We start from the raw sequence: 19,425 nt of genomic DNA on the forward strand, positions 1-19,425 counted from the left end.
TGCAGTGAGGCAGGGCCTGCCTGCGAAGGGTGTGGACCGTGGGGTGCCAGGCGTGAGGCTGGTCTAGCATGGGTAGGTGCGGGTAGACACAGAATACGCTGGACAGCTGCATGGACCAACTGCGTGATGTCCCCAGCCTCACAGTGATGCCAGGGGACCCTCTCCCAGGCCTCAGAGCCAGGTGGTGAATGGAGACATATGCAGTTCTTAAACAAACCTGTCTGTACATCCTCTGGGTAAAGACTTCTGGGTGCCCACCCTCCCCTTTGTCAGAGCCCCTGGGAGCGGTTTCCTGCCACCTTGCTTGGTGCAGACTAAAACCCAAGCTGTCCTGCCTCTTGGCCCACAAGGCCCTGCCACACTCCCAGCCCCAGAAGAGAAGACAGAGCTTCCTCTAAGACGTGCTTTCTGCTATGGTGCTGGTAACATCTGAGAGCGGCCCACCTTTGCTCGGGGTACCCCTGGTCTCACCACTAGTGCCAGTAGCCTCTCCTCCAGCCTGTAGTTGCGACCACCAAAAATGACTCCAGACATGGCCTAACGTTTCCTGGGGAGCTAAGCCACCCCACTGAGAACCCTGCTCTCAAACCGGTGCCTGCCTGCTCTGGGGCCATGGGGGCCGAGCCGGCAGACGGGGAAGCTCACCTCATGGCCAGGCCTGCTCTCTTCTGCGTCCAGGGGCATAGCTGCTGGCCAGGCCCCACCAAGTCAGCCCCCCAGACCTGGCATGGGGGGTGCTGGATGGATTCATGGGGTTCACAGGACACACCACATGGACATGACCAGGTTAAGAAGGAGCGGGAGGGTCAGCTGGGCATGCACACTATGCAGTGTGGTGGGGGAGCGAGCCCCGGCTGCACAAAGCTGACGACGGGGCTGGATGAGGACGAGGAGGGGACCCATGGAGGGGCTCAAGGGTCTGCTTCCATGCTCTTCTCCAGCTCCTTGAGTTTCTTGACAAACTCCTGCGCCTCCTTGTTGGTGCGGCCCTCCAGCATTCTGAGCGCTGACTTCACTGCCGGCAGGAGGTTGGGGGGTGAGGGAGCATGAGCCCCTACCTCCAGCCAGCCCTCTCCCCACCCCCATCCCTGGACCCGCACTTACCCTGGGCTCTGGGCCTGCGCAGGTGCAGGGTGACAGGCTGCCTGGCCCTCGAGCTCCCTCCCACCTGCGGCCGTGCTATGCCACCAATGGTGCCCAGGCTGAGGGCCGCCTCCCCCGCGAAGTCGTTGGTGGACAGCCAGTCGTGGTCCATGACCGTGAACAGCACGCAGGCGCCGCGGCGGCGGCACGCCTCTGCTGGCACGGAGCTGCAAGCGGAGGGCGGTCATCGGAGCCCGGCTCCGGCTGGACTGGCGCGCGAGGACTGCTGGGGGCAGGGCGGGACACTCACAAGTAGAAGAGCTCGTCATACACGGGGTGCAGCGTCCGGCTCTTGACTTGCGTCCTCTGGCTGCGCACCAGCGGGAAGAGGTGCGGCGGGCCCAGCTCCACAATCACGAAAGGGTCGCTCAGGCCTGAAGGGCGCAGCCAGGAGCAGCGGTGAGCCCTGCCGCCCGGCAGCCCTTCAGCCGCGCCCCCGCCGGCGCCCCGCCCCCTCACCATTGGCGTCCAGCGGGGGCAGGTCCGCGGCGTGCAGGACCTCCACCACCAGTCTCTGCTCCGCCGCCTCGTAGTGGCAGCGGACGCTCAGGCGCCCGAACCGGTTCTGCTCCAGGGACCTCTGTGGAAGGACTCAGGCCAGTGACCGGGGTGGGGGTGGGGGGCGGGGAGCGCGGGGAGAGGCCGAGTGCGCAGCCCCTGGCCTCGCTACCTGCTTGAGCTTGTCCAGGTAGTACTGCTCGATGCACTCGCGGGTGGAGCACTGATGCAGACGCAACTCCTCCTCCAGCCTCTGCGGGGCGCACGGGGCACTGAGCACGGCCCCCAGCGCGCACAACCCCCCCTTGGCCGGAGGCCCCCAGGCCAGGCCTCACCTTGTAGCTTCCGTCCCTCAGGCTCTCCAGGGGCAGACCCTGACCCTCCGCGTGGAAAAAATTCACCAGGGCCTGGGGCAGGGCAAGAAGGCAGAGCCGTCAGAGGCACAGCTGTCCGGGGGCCCAAGGCTGAGACTGGTGGACCCGCTTCTCACGCCTCATGCCCCTCTGAAGCCCTGGGCCAGCGGGGGAGAATGCCAAGGCCCAGGGGTCCAGGTGCTGCTGACACAGTGGGTGGGCGGGCAGATGTCGGGTGGCCAGGATCTCCGAGGACCCCTTCAGGCCTGGAAGTCCAGGCGCCCCGGCAGGGACTGCTCCTCCCCAGGGCCCTACCTCCAGTGCGAAGTGGAAGCGGCCATAGAAGTCCGCAGAGACGTCAAGGTTGGCCCCGAGGGCCTGCAGGATGGCCTGTAGCAGCAGCTCCCAGAGGGCCTCCAGCACCCTGCAGGGACACCCAGCGTGAGCTACAGCACCACGGACCGCACCCTGCCCACCCCCCACACCCCCAGACCCAGCCCTACCTGCTCAGGTTCTCCTTGACCAGCACCGTGTTCAGCAGGGCCAGCTTCTCGTCCAGGTACTTCATGAGTGGGGCCACAGCCTGCAGGCAGCACCCTCAGCACCAGCCCGCCCATGGGCCCCCCACAGACCCCCCGCCGGCAGCGCACTCACCTCGTCGTTCTGGATGGAGTCCGGCGACAGGCTGATGTGCTGCACGTACTTCCGGATGTCGGCCACCATCTGCGGGAGGGCAGTGCTCGGCACCCAGCAGCAGGGCACCCAGCAGCCAGCTCCCCCACCTGCCTGCCGGCCCGCCCACCTTGGAAGTCAGGTGCGCGGTCACGGTCTGGACCTCCTGCTGCAGGTCTTCGTCCAGGGCCTGCATGCAACTGAGCAGGGGCCGCGGGAGCCCCCCTTCCAGCGCCAAGGTCGCCTCCGGCCACGCCAGACCCCGCAGAGCCTGCCCAGCAGCCTTGCGGAGAAGCTCCACGTTGTTGAGCACCACGCAGAGCTGGGGAGGTGGGCCAGGTGTGGGTGAGTGCGCAGGCAGCCCCGCGCCGGCCCCACGCAGCCACCAGCACCCCCCACCCCGACTTGGCCACCAGCCCACTCACTGGCTCGCTCACTGCCTCGCCCGTGGCCCCAGGCTGAGCGTCCACCTTCTTCCGCAACAGCTCCATGTAGAAGAGGGTGGCCTCGCACAGGTCCTAGGGTGAGACACGAGGGGTGGGAGTTGTGGGCTGCGTCCACTGCTGCTGCTGCCGCCCTCCCACACGCTCCCCAAACCCACAGCCGCGCACCTGGCTCAGCTGGGTGCCCAGCGCCTGGGCCTGGGCCGGGTCTGGCCACGCCAGGCGGGCCCACAGCTCCTGGATGTGACTGAAGCAGAGGCTGGCAGTGGCCGCAGAGCTGCTGTGCTTGGAGGAGGCATCCGTGGGCTCCAGCTAAGAGGGCGGGAGGAGGCCTGGGTGGCAGGGCAGCCCTGGCGGAGCCCAGCAGCCTCGGGCCTGGGTCTTACTCACTGTGTCCACGTCCACGGCTCCCTGCAGTCTGCACCTGGTCTGGTCCCGCAGCACCTGCAGCCAGAGCTTCACGGCGGGCAGGAAAGGGGCGTGGATGCCAGCCAGAGCAAGGGAGCGGCTGTCACTGCAGCGGGGGCCCGACAGAGCTTGCCCTGACTCAGCCACCCGGAGCCAGCAAAGCCCAGGTGCCCTCCCTCCAAGGCCCCTGTCCCAGGGGCCCCCTAGAGGAGCCTGGAGGACAGCCAGAGGGGGGGGTGGGGATGGGTCTGGGAGGCAAAGAGTGGACAGAGACAGGTGGGGGCGGGTGGAGGGAAGGGGAGAGGCTGGGCAGGGCACCCACCGGCCGGGGAGGCTGCTCCAGAAGCCCTGGATGTCGGCCAGGGTCAGGTACAGCTCGAAGAGCCCCGAGGCCACCTCGAGGGTCAACTTGGGGCTCAGCTCCTCCGTCAGCACCCACGCCTCCTCGGCCACCTGTCAGGATGGTGGAGTCAGGGGCTGTGGGCAAAAAGGAAACCAAGGAGCCCTCCCAGCCAGGGGGCTTCTCCCCACTCCCCTCCTCACCAGACGTTCCAGCTGCCGGAAGGTGAGGGTGAAGAAGTCGATCTCGACGATGCTGCGGAACAAACCCCACACACCTGCTTGCCCCACGCCCAGCCTGGCGGCATCCCCGAGGAGCCAGGGCAGGGGCCCTACCTGTGGAACAGGCTGGCATAGACCCCATAGCAGGACTGCAGATCCTCGTAGACAGTGTCTGCCAGGTGCACCAGCCCAGCGAGGCGCTGCGGCCCCGGCTGCAGGGAAGCGGGGTTCACATGACCTCTGGGCCCGGCCTGCCCCACCCCGCCCCTGTGGCCAGGCCCTCCCTGAGCGGCACCTGCTCCCGAGGACTCTTGCTGTTCAGGAGCCTGTCGTACCACTCACGGTTGCCTCTCTGTAAGACAAGTCACCGAGACGCTGTGAGGAACGGGGGAGGCTCAAAGGGCAGCAGAGAATGGCAGAGCAGGCCGAGCCGGGGGCCAGGGCGGGGTGGGCAACTGGGGGTGGGACACACCTTCAGAGCCGCGGCGATGTCCATGTTCAGCTCCGTCTCGAAGGGGCAGCTCTCGAAGGACGGCTGGAAGAGCTGCATCTTGCTGAGACACCTGGACAGGGGCCACCTGCTGACTGCGGCCGCCCCAGTCCCATACATCCCCCCCTCCCCGCCCCACCAGCACCGGGGTGGCACTCACTTCAGCAGCAGCTCTAGGCGGTACACAGCTGTGCTGTTGGTAGCTGGGAAATAGTCTCGCAACTGGCGCAGCAGCCGCAGCCCGAACTCGGAGAAGGCAGAGAAGCTGTCAGCCAGGCTCTCCTCCTAGGCACACAGGGCCCGTCAGAGCTGACCCTCTCACGGCCATCCCCGCGGGTAGGGGTGGGGGAGCAGCCCGTCTGCAAAGGCTTCCTGCAGCCATCCACAGGCCTGGCCCTGCAACTATCTCCCACAGCCTCAGGGCCTTTGCACCACCAGTTCCCCCTGGCCAGTGGCCAGAGCCCACTGCCTTGGCCCCTCAGCCAAGTGAAGGGTACAACCTCCCCATCCTGAGATTCCACCCCATCCCCCGATTTCAGCAGTGCCCAGTCTTGCTCTGCCCTGGGCCACGAAGTCTATTTTCAAGCTCACACCACCCTGTAGGCCATGTGCCCTGTCTGTCCAGCCCACAAGCAGCCCAGGGCACAGCACTTTCAGGCAACGAAGAGGGCGCGCTCTCACCTGATCCTGGGGCAGGGATGACGCCTCCTCCCAGTGTGCCTGCAGGTCCTCCAGGAGCCCCAGCAGGTAGCCATAGTCCAGGGTGCAGGTCTGATGGTGGCGGCTGCTGACCTGCCAGTGCCTGTGGGGGCCAGCCCTGCCGCAGTCAGTGCAGAGTCAAGGAGGCAACCCCCCAGGAGACCCCTTGTGCCCCTTCTATTGCCCCTTCCCATCCTACAGTGCCCTCATGGCACCACCCCTTTTCCCCCCTTCCCACTCAAAGCACTCCTACGCCTTCCCTTCCTGCCCCGCTCAACCGCGTCCACACACACCACACAGCACGCCTCTTTCCCCTCCCACAAGACCCCTCCAGCTCCGCCCCTCTCAGCTGCTGCCACTCACAGCACCCCTTCTCGCCCCAGGGGCCCCTCCACCATGCCCCACCTCTTCCAAGACCACGCCCACTTTCTACCTCATTCCCCACAGCCCTGCCCCTTCCCGGGCCCGCCCCTCTTAGCCCGCCCACTGGCAGCGCCTCTTTCCCGCCACAACCCCGCCCCCATCCCCCCCGCCCCGCCTACAGCGCAGCCCTCCCACCCGCGGCTCCTCCCCGCGCCCCGCCCACTCACAGCACCGCCAGCTGCAGCGAAGACAGGTTGCTCTGGGCGCCGTGCAGACACAGCACAGTGGCCGCGGGCCCGCTGAGCTCCCCGCGCCAGCTGCTTGAGTCCGGCTGGGAAAGGGGGCAGACGTGAGCGGAAGGAGCAGACGCCATCGCCTCCTGCCCCCGGTGCCCAGCCTCCCCTGCTCTCCCTCCCCAGGCACCAGGTCACCCTGGTCCCTAGGGCGTGGCTACCTCCTGGGACCGATGCTCGAACTGCAGCAGACGGCTCAGCAGCAGCATGTAGGACAGGAAGCCCGACCGCCCACGCTGGCTCATGCCCGTGTCCCTCTGGAAGGCAGGGCCCGCCTGTCACCAGCCCTGCCCCAGCCTGCCAGCAGGGTTGGAGGGCCAGGATGCAGGGCAGGGGACCCCGGAGCTCCCCACCTGTGTGGTGATCAGCTTTAGGACCAGCTGGCAGTCCCCCTGCACTCGGGAGGCGCTGGAGCGCGGTTCCAGCTTGAACCAGCGGTCTTCACCAGCCACAGGCACCTCCTGAGAGAAGGGGGTGCAGACCGGCAGTTCTCCTCCCTGTCCCTCCCACAGACCTCTGCTTCCCACTGAACACAGGCCACTGGCACACAGTGAGCACTCAGGGGTGCCTGGACACAAGACACCACAGAAAGCTGTTCCTTCCCCCTCCTCTGCTGCATAAGGCCCCCACCCAGCCCAAGAAGGATGGGAGAGGCTTGGGGGGATCACAGAACATAGCCACCAGCAGAGTCCCCGGGGGGAACAGGCCCTGGCCCCACTCACCCGGATGGGGATGTTGAGACACCCCAAGAAGTCATCCGTGTGGTCCTCTGTGGGCCCTGCTGTCCCATTCGCACGGGCCGACTTGACAATCTGTTTGAAATACCTGAGCAAAGCAAGGTAGATGCCCACCTGGGGTCCCCGGGGAGCTGCCACCTGTTGGCCCATGTCTGGGGGGCCCCCCATCCTACCTGCTCATGCCCTTCAGGCCGATGACTTCGTTCAGCTTCCTGCATGCCTCCACCAGAGACACATCATCGTCATGGTCCCTAGGGGCGGGCAAGGGGGCGGACATGGCTTGTCTGGGGCCTGGTTGGGCCCTGAATGTCCCCTCCCACTGCATGTCCCTTGCGCTGCAGGGCCCCAGGGCCTATACCAGATGTCCAGGTGCAGCTGGTCTGTGCTGACGTCCTCGATCTCACTATGAGGAAACAGAGAGATTGTCCCTTAGAAGCTCCAGCTTCTAAGACTGGCTGGACGTGAATCCTGACCGTGTGGCCACTGGGGCCAGCACCTTTCTCTGAGACAGTGACGTCCTCTGGAAGCCCGTCCTCGGACCAGCCCCGCTCAGATCACTGGAGCAGGCACTGAGACAGCACGCGTCCTGGCATAGCAGCCCCCGTGTCCCCACTCCCACCACCGCTGCCCCCGCTGCAAAAAAGGACTTACAAGAAGAAGTTTTCCTTCCAGACGGGGTTCAGGGTGCTGCTCTTGACCTCGGTGACCTGGATACACTTGGCCGGCAGTGGGCCTCCACGCTTGCTGCCTTTGCGGAAGCTAAAACGCTGCTCCTTGTGCGGGCCTTGCTCCCGTGGGGCGCCTGAGGCCGGCAGGATGCCCAGCATGCAGTAGGGGTCGCTGAAGCCTGAGACGCCACAGGCACCTCAGTCCCCGGCCCCAGGCTGCCCCCCGCCCTCCACAGCCACCAGGCCCGGGCACAGCCAAGTTCCCGGCTGGTCCCCACTCACCATTGGGGTCTTTGGCCAGCAAGTTCTTGGCACGCATGACAGAGACTTTCAGGGCATATGTGGGGGCCTGTGGGCCGAGGGTGCCGAGGGGCCGCTTGAGGGAGGATCTGTGGGGCCAGGCCAGGGCCCCGCGCTGTGCCCTCTCCACCCCCAAACCCTAGCCCTGTGGCTGGTCAGCGTCTGCCCACCCTGCGTGGCAGCCCCACCTTGGCCTTCTTCACGCGTTCAATGGCCTTGGCATGCTCGTCGGAGCTTGTACCAAACACCTGTAGAGGATGGGCAGGTGTGAGGGCCCAGGTACCCCCAAAAAAGAGCCGCCCAGTCTCCTGGGGGCCACACAGGAGAGGAGAAAGATGCATTTGTCTATCCATCCATCCTCTGTGTGTCCGTGTGTCTGTCCATTGCCCCATCCTTCCGGGGATGCCAATCAGCCTGTATGTGTGTCTGCCTGGGCACACACGTGTGTGTAGGGGGTGTTCTGTATGTGGGCCAAGCCTTCATTATTTGGGTGAGGGGGACAACACCAGGTAGAGAACAGGGCTGGGAGAGACAGTGGGCTCCGTTCTCCTGAAAGCAGGGCAGGGAGGGGCCGGGCTGGGCCAGCAGGGAGGAAGGAACCGGTGGGACTCACCTGCTGCAAGTAGCCCAGGAGGGTCTCCTGGTCGTCCACCTGGTCAGGACCCATGGTCCCCGCCCGGTAAAGGACTGTGTACAGGGCTTCCTCATAGAGCATCTCCACCTATGGGCAGGGAGCAGGGCATGCCCTGAGTCCCAGCCAGCCCCCCCCTGTCCCCCTGAGCCCTGGCCGCTGGGGGTCCAGGCACCTTGCTCCCCCCCACCCTACCCCGGCATCCCAGCTCCCAGGAGCTCCGTCCACCGGCAGAGACAGGTCCCAGCATCCACACGGTTGTACCTGCTCGGCCCTGCAGGGGTCTGACCCCCAACTTACCGGCTTCCATGGGGAATTCTAGTCCTCACCCCCACCACCTTTGCTGTCCACCCGTCCCCAGGACCTGAGCATGGCATACAGGAAGTGCTCTTGGATCTCCCTGGACCCAGACCCCTGTCCCCTTTACCTCCTCCTGGGTTAGGGCTCTCAGGCCACGGCTGGGGTCCACGGGCTCGGCAGGGGCTGGTGAACCACTGCGTAAGAGGACCTGTGAGGGCGCTCAGGTAAGGGCCTCCTGTGGGGACCACTCCAGGGAGGGGAGGAGTTGAGGTGCAGGGGTGGGGGCAGGGGGGCAGTGGGACAGCCCAGCGTGGTGCCCCCGTACCGGGCAGCAGCACCAGCTGTCCTCACCTCGGGGCAGGGAAGGCCCTGTCTGCCTTCGCCCTTCTTCAGAATGAGACGCATATGTGCGAAGAACTCCACACCATCCCCAGGTTTCCTGCAGAGGGAGGCCGGGCCGAGGGTCAGCAGGTCCTCCCTGAAGCTCAGGGTTCCCGGCATGTGCCTGCCCCCCCAACCCAGGGCCAGCCACCGGCCCCTACAACTTGAGGGGACTGCCTGGGTCTCCGCTTGTCCCAGGGCTCAGTCCGATGTCCAAGGCGTGGACCCCACCCCCTGCAGGCCTTGGGTTCAGACTCTCCTGGGCTCCCCCCAGAGGCTGTGCTAGGGCAGCAGGAGAGTGGGCGCCAGTGAGAGAAGGGCAGCCAGGTGCACGTGACCATACGGGACTGGGGGGGGCACCCACCAAGCCCCTGCAGCGGTAGGCTCTTGTGGGTCAGCGCCAGTGCTCCCCGGCTCCCCCTCGGTCCTCCGGCGGAAGGATGGGCGCACCTGCACCTGCCTGAGCACACTGCTCTTGATCTCCAGCAGGGTCGTCATGGTGGGGGGTCTGCGGGCAGAGAACACGGCCGTAGCCTCTGACATCCAGCGGCCAGCAGCTCGGCCATGCTGGCCCCAGCCACCACAGGTGCACAACCAGCAATGGTCCAACCAGCCACAGACCGACGGTGGCAGGGCGCTGCCTCCCGATGGGGCTGCCCACGGCACAGGAGGGGGCACCCGAGCCTCCCCAGAGCACCCCCTCCCTTGCTGCTGGACGGCACTGGGCACCCTGGGGGCCATGTGCACTCCTGCTGGCAACCTGGGGCCAGTCCCTTGGTCTAAGTCTTCATGGCCTGTTTGCAAAATGGGGCACCCCTGCTGCGTTGCGCTGGGGACTGAACAGTGCCAAGAGGTGACGATAAGTTGATTGGTAGGTTGGTCGATAGAGCCTGGCACAGCCCTCACTCTGTGGCTGGGAGCTGCTGGGCTCCAGCCCATCCTGCCACACCCCCACCCACCACCCATCCGGGGGGGGGGTCCCCTGGCTGTGTCCCTGGAGTCGGAGGACACCTCAGCAGCAAGGGCCTGTGTGTCCTGGGGGCTCTGCTCTGTGCAGACAGAATGTGGACAGGCAGGCTTGGAGGACAAATCCACCACCCTGCAAAGGGCTGAGCCCAGGCCCCCAGAAGTGTGCATCTCCGAGTTGGGGACAACCTGCTGAGGTCTCCCCTGAGACTCCCTTGAGGAGTGTCCAGGACTCCCCTGAGGAGTGTCCCCGTGTGCATTCGTTCTCATCCGCAGTCTCCCCCGCCCTGCCAACCACCGTCACACTGGCTCACCTCCTCCAGGGAGTTCAGGATCCCCTGCAGACCCAGAGGCAAGGACAGCGGGACCACAGAGCTGCCGCGGGGCATCTTCCACAGCACTGGCTGGTCCAGGCACCCACCTCTCTCCTGGCCCACCCAACAACCTGTGCCTCCCCCCAAATCCCAAGGTCTCCTTGTGCCCCTGTTGGAAGCCATCAAAGTGCTGACCCCCTGGCCAGGCTGACTCCTCCACTCTGTGCCTACCCCTTGAGCTCCCTGCCCCAGGCTTGCCAGCCTCTGGTATATGGCACACATCATGTTCTCCTCAGTGTGCCACAGGACCTTTGCACTTGCTGCCCTGGTCCCCCTTCCTGGCAGAGCTCACCCGTCCACTCACTGAGGGAACCTCAAGGCAGGCCCAGCCTGTGCAGAGGAGCACTATCATCTTGCTGACAAAAGAGAAGTGGGCCCTCAGCTGGGTGCAACAATTCTGGCCCCAGATCTCCCAGGCAGTTCGTGGCAGGAGAGCCAGGAGAGCATCTCCCCTCCCGCCTAGTGTGCCCAGGCCAGTGCCCCAGGGATCATGCCCACATCCCTGCAAGTCCCTAGGGAACACCTGCTCCCTCCTCCTCTGCACCTTATGCCCTGGTGGGAGCGCTGGAGCCCAGGCATGCTGGCCACTTCCCGAGTCCTGACCGAATCCCTGCCCTGCGCTGCATCTGTCTCTCTATGGCCCCAGGGCTACCATCCCTTCTCTGTGCCCCCGGCCAGCTCAGCCCACCCAGGCAGCATGCAGCCTGCTCCCTGAAGCCCCAGCACCAGTCCTGTGGGGCCTTGGGGAGTGCTGGGCTCCGAGGGTCTCATCTGAGCAGCCCAAGAGCTGGGGACAGAAAGGGCTGCGGGCTCCGACTCTGAAATGAGGCCCTACTTTCCCTTCTCAGACTGACCACTGCCTGCCCCTGGGGGGGGCTTCCTGCAAAGATGGGGGGGTGTGAGGAGGCAGGTGCTGCAACGTGGAGGTGCTGTCCTACAGGCCATCAGCAGTGAGGTTATTGGGGCCCCCTTCCCCTCTCTAGCTGTGGGGAAGCAGCGGCTACCCCTGCAGCCCCTCAAAGCCGGGTAGCAGCCAGTGCTTGAGCTGTTGCCAAGGCAACCGCCAACTGCGTCTGCCGAGTGACAGGGGCTACAGGGGCTCACGGACCCAGAGACAGACATGACGCAGTAGCCAAGTGGCCACAGAGTCGGGGTGCCTCCCTGAGAATAAAACGCTCAAGACAGAGGGAGAGCTGCCCCACCCCATAATCTCAGCCCCAGAAAGGGGGTGCTGCTCTGCTCCCCTCATCTACCTGGAGAAACTGAGGTCTCGGGCTTAGAAGCTTATGCGAGGCCACAGAGCCCGCAAGTGGCCAGGGACAGAGCCCACCTCCAAATTCAGTGTCCAAGCTCTAAGCTCCGGCACATCCTGAGTTCTGGGGCCCAAGGAAGTTGGCCTCTGGCTCTGTGGCACCTGGCACTGGACAGGGGCAAAAGTGGCATCCGGGCACAGGTGTCTGGGAAAGATGGCTCATCTCTGGGTGCCCAGACACTCGTCCTGTTTCCCTGGAAACGGTCCGCCACTCTGGCACTGACACTGCGGCACACAGTGGCCTGGTCCCGGGAACCAGTCAACTCCTCGCCCAGAGATGCACGGTGTGAGTGCACGGCTGACCCCCAGGAAGCCCCCGCCGGCCACAGGGCCCCTCCGTCTGTCTGCCAGGCCCCAGGACAACTCTTCCCTGAGTTCTGTGTGTCTCTGGTCCCCCTGGGCTGGGCAGCAGCATGGAACAAGATGGGCCTGCATCCTTGCTCATGCCCAGCCACCAGGGCCAGGATCCCAGCCCTGCTTGTCCAGTAGGCAAAGTGAGGCTGGCCAAGGACCTGAATGTCACACTGACACGGGGGCCAAGCCAATATGAACATGTCCACCTTGTCCCCTGGCTGACCCCAAGGCCCAGGCTGAACGGGAAGTGGGAACCCTACAAAGTGGACCCCCCATCCCATCTCACACCCCGGGGCTGGGTGAGCTGCCTGGAGCCTGGACTCCAGCCAGGGACTCTGAGCCACACTGTCTCCTAGCCCACCTGGGGGCTTGGGTGGCACCAAAGCAGCTGGTGATGGGGGCAGCTGAGCCAAAGAGCCAGGCTTTCTCCCTAGCTAGAGTCCCCTGGGGCCCCTGGCCACCCCCACAGTGAATAAATAACTTTATGATCAACATCTCAGAGCACTACATCCCTTTGTACCAAGATTTGGTCCCTGGAGACTTGCAGGCAGGGGTCCTCCGCGGCTACCCTGTGTGTGTAGGGGGAGTGACAGGGTATCTGGCCCCACATGCTGGTCTCCATGTCACCCTCTTGGTCTTCTCTTCCCAGCCCATCTGCCTTCACTTTTCCTATTGGATTTCCAGCTGTCGCCTTCTGATGGCTCCCTAGACAGCCTGAGCCCTGGGGAAGGGCCTGGGAACGTGCATTTTTGAGCAGCTCTGCAGTCCGACCTAAAGCCGTGTGAGGCGCGGGATCCACTGCAAAGGGCCATCCAGATACTTCTAGAACGAAAACCGAGGCCCCTCCGTCCGAATTTCCTGCGAGGCTCCCTCCCGCGCCTTTACTCACCTGTCTCCACCGCGACGTCCCTCCCGCCTGGCTCACGCACATCCCTTCCCTCTGCCCCTTCCCGCCCTGCCCCCCCCCTCTGTGCCGCCACAGAAGCCTGGGGGCCCCCCAGTTCCGTCGAGTTCTTTCCCTCCTCGATGAGGGGGGCGGGTCTGCGGGCCGCTTAGAAGCCTGGTGAGTGCGCATTGTTTTTACCGCTCCGCCCCCGGAGGGGTTTCGTGGAGACCAGGGGTCTTCAGACGACGGGCGGCGGGGAGGGAGGGAGCGGCGCCGGCGGCATCTGCCCCCCGGGAAAACCCGCGGGGCGGCACGGAGGTCCCCAGCCCAGACCCACCTGCGGCCTCCGTGGGGCATGGGACAGCGGGGTCGGAGGGGCGTCCTGCCGCCCCCCCCAACTCGACCCCCGCCGGCTCCGGCGCTCCTGAAGACGCGGGCCGACAGAAGCGCCAGGGACCCGTCCCTCCGAGCACGCGCCGGCCTCAGTTTCCCCGCAGCCGGGGGCGCGCCTTCCCACTTGCCGTCGCCCTCCTCCTCGGGGGGCCCTCCCCGCGCCCATCGGGGTTCGCAAACGCAGGGGCCGGACCGGGCGCGCGGCGGCGGCGGCGACGGCCGCCCGGAGTCCGAGCACTCACCGTGGGCCGGGGGCGCGGTGCCAGGGGGTCAGGGGGTCGCGAGCTGGGGAGACGCCGCGCTCCACACCTGCTCCACGGATGCCGGGCACAGCGCGCTGGCAGCCGAGCCGACGACTGAGCGCTGCGGGGGCGGGGCCTGGCTGCGAGCCCCGCCCCCGGCCCGCCCCCGCCGCTCTCCCCCGCCCCTTCCGCGACCCCGGCCCCGGGACCCTGCAGCGCGCACACCGGCTGCCAGGGGAGTCGGGCCCGGGAGTCCCCGTACCTGGGCGCGGAGGGGACGCGGGGCCGACCGTCAAGCCGCGGGTGGGTGCAGAGCGGGGAGCGGCTTCTGCTGGGTCAGGACCCCCTCCCCGGGGACCCTCGGCTGGCCAAAGTCGCAAAAACCGAGCGAGACCCGCCCGGGCCGCCGCGCAGACTTTTCTCGAAGGGCCTCCCCGCCCAGGCTCTGACCGCTGCAGGCATCTTCCCGGGGCGCTCCCCACACCGCGTCACCTGTTGGGCCAGCGTCTGCACGCCGCAGGGGAGACCCCCGTCGCCCCACTTGGGAGGGTGCGGGGTTTCGCCAGCTGGTAGCTCCAGGCCCGCGCGGGACCCTGTGCCTGCGCCCTTCCTTACCCACCCCGGGGGCCTCGCCCTGTGTGCGACTGGCGAGCTCCAGAGAACGGGGGCTCCCTGCTGATCCCAGCAGTCTGGGCCGGCCCACCAGCCCTTTCCGACGAGCTCCTGGTGGCGCTGGGGGATCATCAGCGGACCTGGTACTTAGGGGATCCGCCGATCTGGAGATTTTTAATAAAGATTTTATTTATTTGACAGAGAGATATCACAGGTAGGCAGAGAGGCAGGCAGAGAGAGAGGGAAGCGAGCTCCCCGCTGAGCAGACAGCCCGATGCGGGGCTCGATCCCAGGACCTTGAGATCATGACCTGAGCTGAAGGCAGAGGCTTTAACCCACTGAGCCACCCAGGCGCCCTGGAGATGTTTTAAACCCCAAGTACCTTTTCTCTAATGGTGGGGGCCCAGGCAGTGCCGGAAATAGAAAGGCCCAGAACACACTCCAGCTCAGTCCAGGGCAAGGACAAGGTTTGCTGGCAGGAGGCCAGGGGTAGGCTGAGCTGAGCGCCAAAGGTGGGGGACCAGGGTTCCAGAACAGCCACTCGAAGGGAGGGAGCTCAGACGCAGCTGGGCACCAGGCTGTGACCCTCCCACGTTGCAGCCCCATTCTGCCCACTTGGTGGAGTTCAGGGAGGGAGTGTGGCAACAGCATGACCTTGGGGGGACCCAGCACCTCTCCCATCACCCCCGGATGGGACGGACAGGGCTCTGAGGGGGACAACCACCTGTCGCAGCTGTCAGGTCCGGACCCATACGGGTCCACACTGCCTTGGAGGAGACGTGGCATTCCCAGGGTGGGTTCGGCTTCTGCAACCTCTCTGCCTGCGGGCCCTGCTTCCATCCTGGCCCAGTACAGCCAGCACAGGGGGATAGAGATGCTCAGGAACACACCTTGACTGCTTGGGACGAAGCTGAGCACAGGATGGGGATTGCGGAGGGAGCAGCTGCTGCTCTCCCCTGGGGGCTGGCAGGTCCTGAGCTAGGATCTCAGAGCCCACAACCCCCCCAACCCCTGCAGTCCTTCGTGAGCTTCTGCCAACCTGTTGGAACAAACACGGGCCTGGTTGCCATGGTGATCATAATGGCTTTGGAGTGAAGAGATGAGATCCCACAGCCACTATAAACAGGAAGTTAGGAGGGGCCGCTGCCAAGGGAGGGAACCCTGCTCGCACCCACATCCCCTGTCCCTTGGGGAGCATGGAGCTGGGGTCCAGCAGCACAGAGGCCCCAGCCCTAACCCTGTGGCCTGTTGGGGTGGAGGCCTGTTGGAGACCTCACCACCCTCTTTGACAGACAAGAAAGCTATGTCCTGGGGAGGGGAAGGGCTGTTCCCGGGCCACAAAGCAACTGGCTGGGTCCCGAGCCCGGCCCTGGACCTCAGTTTCCCCAGAAAATCCCCCGGGCCTCCATCCACAAACACTGCCTGGGAAGGGAGAGATGGGCCCATTCTTGCCCACTCCCGTCCTCCTCCCCACCCCGGTCAGGCCTCTGTCCCGTCACACCCCTTTGCTGCCCTGGACCTCAGTTTCCCTTTTGTTGGTTAAATGGACGTAGCGGGGCCGCTTGGGTGGCTCAGTTTGTTGGACGACTGCCTTCAGCTCAGGTCATGATCCCGGAGTCCCGGGATCGAGTCCCGCATCGGGGCTCCCAACTCCACGGGGAGTCTGCTTCTCTCTCTGACCTTCTCCTCGCTCATGTTCTCTCTCACTGTCTCTCTCTCAAATAAATAAATAAATAAATATTTAAAAAAAAAAAAGAAAAAAAAAGAAATGGACGTAACAACGGCACCCACCCCTCAGCAAGGGGCCGGGGGGCGGGTCTCATCGAGGAGGCGGTACTGGGTCAGGTCCACATGGGACGGTACCCATGGCCATGGCTTCCCTCAGGGCACTCAGTTCCCACCTCTGTAGGTGTGGGGGGGTGATCCCACAGCAAGGAGAGAGGGTGGGGAGGGGGCAATGTGGAACACACATATTTCACAGCAGGAGTTGGGGCACAAAACCTCACCTAGAGAGATCAGGCTCGGCAGGACTGGTGGAGAAGTGGGGTTCACCTCCTCTGGGCTCTGGGCAGGCAGGGGGTGCGGCTTTCCCTCCGTAGGGCCAGGAGAGAACCCCCAGGCTCTGGACAGATGCTCGGCAGCTGGAGGGCAGGGAGAAGGGCAGCCTTGGAGGTGAGGGGGCGTCTCTGGAAGGCCACGCCAGCCCTCATGGTTCAAAGACGTTTGGAGCACCTGGCCGGCTCTGTCAGTGGAGCGTGCAACTCTTGATCTCCGAGTGTAGGTTCAAGCCTACATAAAAAAATAAAATTTTAGAGTAAGAAAATGGAGTAGCTTGACCTCATGCCCTCTGGTGGCAGCCCTTGGAATTGCAGGCAGAGCCCCAAGCAGGCAGGCTCCTCCCACCAGCTCCCGTCTGTTCCTGGGCACCTGTCAGGTGTGAGGGGGAGGGCAGCCATGGAGAATGGCGGGAGCAAAGCCCAGGGACTTGAACCAGGGCACTCAGGACTGCAGGAATGCGTCCCATTGCCTGTACCATCTGGGTGGTTCTGCCAGTAGAAGATGTGGCCCCAGGTGGGAGGGGTCATGTCACCAGAAGCCAACACCTGCACAGGTGAAGCCTGCACCAGGTCAGGGTGGTCTTGGGCTTCAGGCTCAGGTGCCACTGTGGGCCTGAGGTTTCCGTGGGGCTGGGGGAGGGGGCGGGAGCGGAGCAGCGGGCCCACACAGGGCTCCACAGGGCTCCGTGGGGGCCAGCCTCCTCGCCGCAGAGTGCTGTCCACTGTCTGTCCACTGAGCCTGCCCATCAGCTTCTGGCCCAGAGGCAGGTGTGTGGGGCCACCTCCCAGCAAGGCCCCTTCTGCACTCACTCCTCTGTGAGGGGCCGTGGAGGGGGCAAAGGTCGTGCGCCCCATCAGGAGGCAGAGATGGGGGAGCTGAGTACCCAGCACCCTCCTCTGCACAATGGAGGGCCCAGGTTCTGAGGCTCTAGGAGCAGGATGGGCAGCATGAGCACCAAAGGCCTGTCTTCAGGAGGGTGCTGAGTAGGTCCCCTGGAAATGGAGAGGTCAGGGAGGGAGAACCGAGGCCTTGGACCCGCAACTTTGTGACAGGTGCTGGGTTCCTTGGGTCTGGGGACAGCAGGGTGGATGGGACCGAGTACTCCTGCCCTGTCCCACCCCATGGTCTTAAGCCAGCCCCCTCAGTCAGGGCCAGGGCCTTTGCAGATGGGATCCCAGCATCTGGAGGACTCCAGACAAGCCTTGGGGCACAGCAACAGGAAAGCCCCCAGACCCAGCACCAAGGTCAGCTGGGGACAGAGCCTAGACCAGCATTTCTCAGGCCCCTCCCTGCTGGAGCAGGCTCAGACTGGTTCTAGGCGGCCCAAGCCAGTGTTCAGCCTGGCCCTCCAACCTCCGCCAGGCAACTTGTCGTCATGGCAACCTCAAAATGGGGGCTGCCAGTCCGCAGAGCCTGAGCTGCACCCAGAGGCTTCCGGCAGCCCCACCAGGTAAGGAGGCAGCTTTGCACACTGGACAGGTGTGAGGGTGCAGATCTGGCCTGGGCGAGAACATCCTGGGAGGCCAGGGGGACTCTTGGGGACCCACTGCCCTTCCAGCCCTGGCCAGGTTTTCCCGGGAGCCCCAAGGCCAGGCCGGAGCCCCAGGCCATCCTGGATGCAGTGCTGGGGTCTGAGTTGAGGACTCACATGCAGCTGGGCATTCCTGGGGGAGGCCCGCCCCAGGAGTCAAGGCCAGCTTGGGGTCCCAGGGGGGACGCCCTGCTCTAGCAGGCCTGGGAGATGCAGGGGGCCCCTGGCCACAGGGCCAAAGTCAGCACAGGATGGGTGCCTGGTCTCCAGGGGGTCCACAGGGGCATTCCACCCTGGCTCCAGGGTCACTGGCACCCCCCTCCCCCCACTGCAAACCCCTGAGAGTCTGAGGCGGAGGGGTTGGGGGCAGGAAAAGGACACACCCTACAGGCAGCACTTTGTGGAAATGTTTTTAATTGGAGAGTTCTTAGATACAGTGGTTTATGTACTGCCCACAATTCCTTACTAATCATCCGGCACCCCATGCTGGGAACACACTCTCGACCCTCACGTCGGAAACAGGACAGGCACATTGCATACTCCTGTTACAAGAGTCACATCTTTATTAAGCCAAGGACTGTGGCACAAAAGGACATTTCATTAGTGGAAATCATGACAATCTGCTAGAAACATTGATTACTTCAGAATGCTTCAACTAGAAAATATATTGAATTTCCATATATATTAACCATATACATGTGCAGCCGTTACTAAGTGTCGCTCGGTCATTACAAAATAAGACATTCTGGGAGAGGCTACAGACACACAAGCCAGCTGAGTCCCCAGGAAGGCCATCTGTATCAGAACAAATCACCAACATCAAACGTCCAGCTTCGTCCGGCTAAGCGAGCAAGCAAGGCACTGGGACCTCAGAGCCACGCAAGAACTGTGGCCGAGGAGCCTCCAGACACGGCCTCCAACCTCTGCGGCCATCCTGCTGCTGGGCCCTGTCCCGATGCCCTTCCTGACCAAGGGCCCTTGCGACGGGCCCTCCCGCCCTGGCTCCGTCTATGCGCTGGAACCACAGGTGAGACGTTCAGAGTCCCCGGAGTGGGGGATGGGGGAAAGGCGAGGTCAGCTGGTGCAGGGCCCTGAGCTCACCTGGCCTGGCCCCTGGCTTGCCTGTCTTCACCTAGGGCCTCCGGTGGCTGAGCCAGCTCCCAGACCTGTTTCCCAACTGAGCAGGCAGCTGACCTGGGGAAGCTGTGCAGTGGGCGCAGGTTTTGGGGTGCTGTGTGAGCACAGCACAGCAGGCGTCGGACCGGGCTCAGAGCCCCTCGGGAACAGGGAGGCGCCTGTGCACGGTGGCCTCAGCCTGGCCCCCGCACTTGGGGTGGGGGCTGGCGCAGCGGGCGCAGGGAGGTCGCAGGGCAGCCAGTGAGGCCAGGTGGGCACTGGAGACTGCCGGCCCGAGGTGGACACCAGCACGTGCCAGAACGAGAGGGAGCTGCTGGTGCCCCGTCTTCCCTGGGGCTGGGTCCTGCCCACGCCAGTTCTAGAAGGCTCTTGACACCACTTCCGACCTGACCCCATCCGCTCTCTGCACAGCCCCCAGACCTGGGGTGTGGGGACAGGCTCTGGACGCACGTCGTCCTCACACACAGCACTATTCAGAGGCCCAAGCCGGGCGCCACGCAGGTCCAGGCAAGGCCGGGCACAGCAGCGAGCTGGGCTCCGTGCGCCTGCTGCCGTGTGGGGGGCCGGGCACCGTGAGGCCGCCTCCTCACGCTCTTAATGACGATAATGCAACGAAAACC

The 19,425-nt window shown here is 64.7% G+C and overlaps 1 protein-coding gene across 1 annotated transcript; it reads right to left on the minus strand.

The window, feature by feature from the left end:
- Positions 1 to 257: 257 nt before the first annotated feature.
- Positions 258 to 13,605, minus strand: BAIAP3 (BAI1 associated protein 3). The gene is made up of 34 exons (XM_059154751.1): positions 13,468 to 13,605; positions 9,305 to 9,448; positions 8,911 to 8,998; positions 8,687 to 8,767; positions 8,242 to 8,349; positions 7,817 to 7,876; positions 7,611 to 7,677; positions 7,312 to 7,507; positions 7,019 to 7,063; positions 6,834 to 6,911; positions 6,646 to 6,748; positions 6,277 to 6,384; positions 6,085 to 6,180; positions 5,858 to 5,961; positions 5,250 to 5,370; positions 4,729 to 4,853; positions 4,551 to 4,641; positions 4,374 to 4,430; positions 4,193 to 4,290; positions 4,061 to 4,112; positions 3,840 to 3,970; positions 3,500 to 3,623; positions 3,278 to 3,421; positions 3,092 to 3,184; positions 2,797 to 2,988; positions 2,649 to 2,717; positions 2,498 to 2,577; positions 2,310 to 2,418; positions 1,977 to 2,048; positions 1,814 to 1,894; positions 1,603 to 1,723; positions 1,394 to 1,517; positions 1,105 to 1,310; positions 258 to 1,015 (listed from the first exon to the last, which is right to left on the minus strand). The coding sequence occupies exons 2-34, from the start codon at positions 9,436 to 9,438 to the stop codon at positions 912 to 914; spliced, it is 3,462 nt and encodes a 1,153-aa protein (XP_059010734.1). The 5' UTR covers positions 9,439 to 9,448; positions 13,468 to 13,605; the 3' UTR covers positions 258 to 911.
- Between the last annotated feature and the right edge of the window lie 5,820 nt (positions 13,606 to 19,425).

The sequence above is a fragment of the Mustela lutreola genome, chromosome 17 (assembly GCF_030435805.1).
Source record: "Mustela lutreola isolate mMusLut2 chromosome 17, mMusLut2.pri, whole genome shotgun sequence".
Classification (NCBI taxonomy): domain Eukaryota; kingdom Metazoa; phylum Chordata; class Mammalia; order Carnivora; family Mustelidae; genus Mustela; species Mustela lutreola.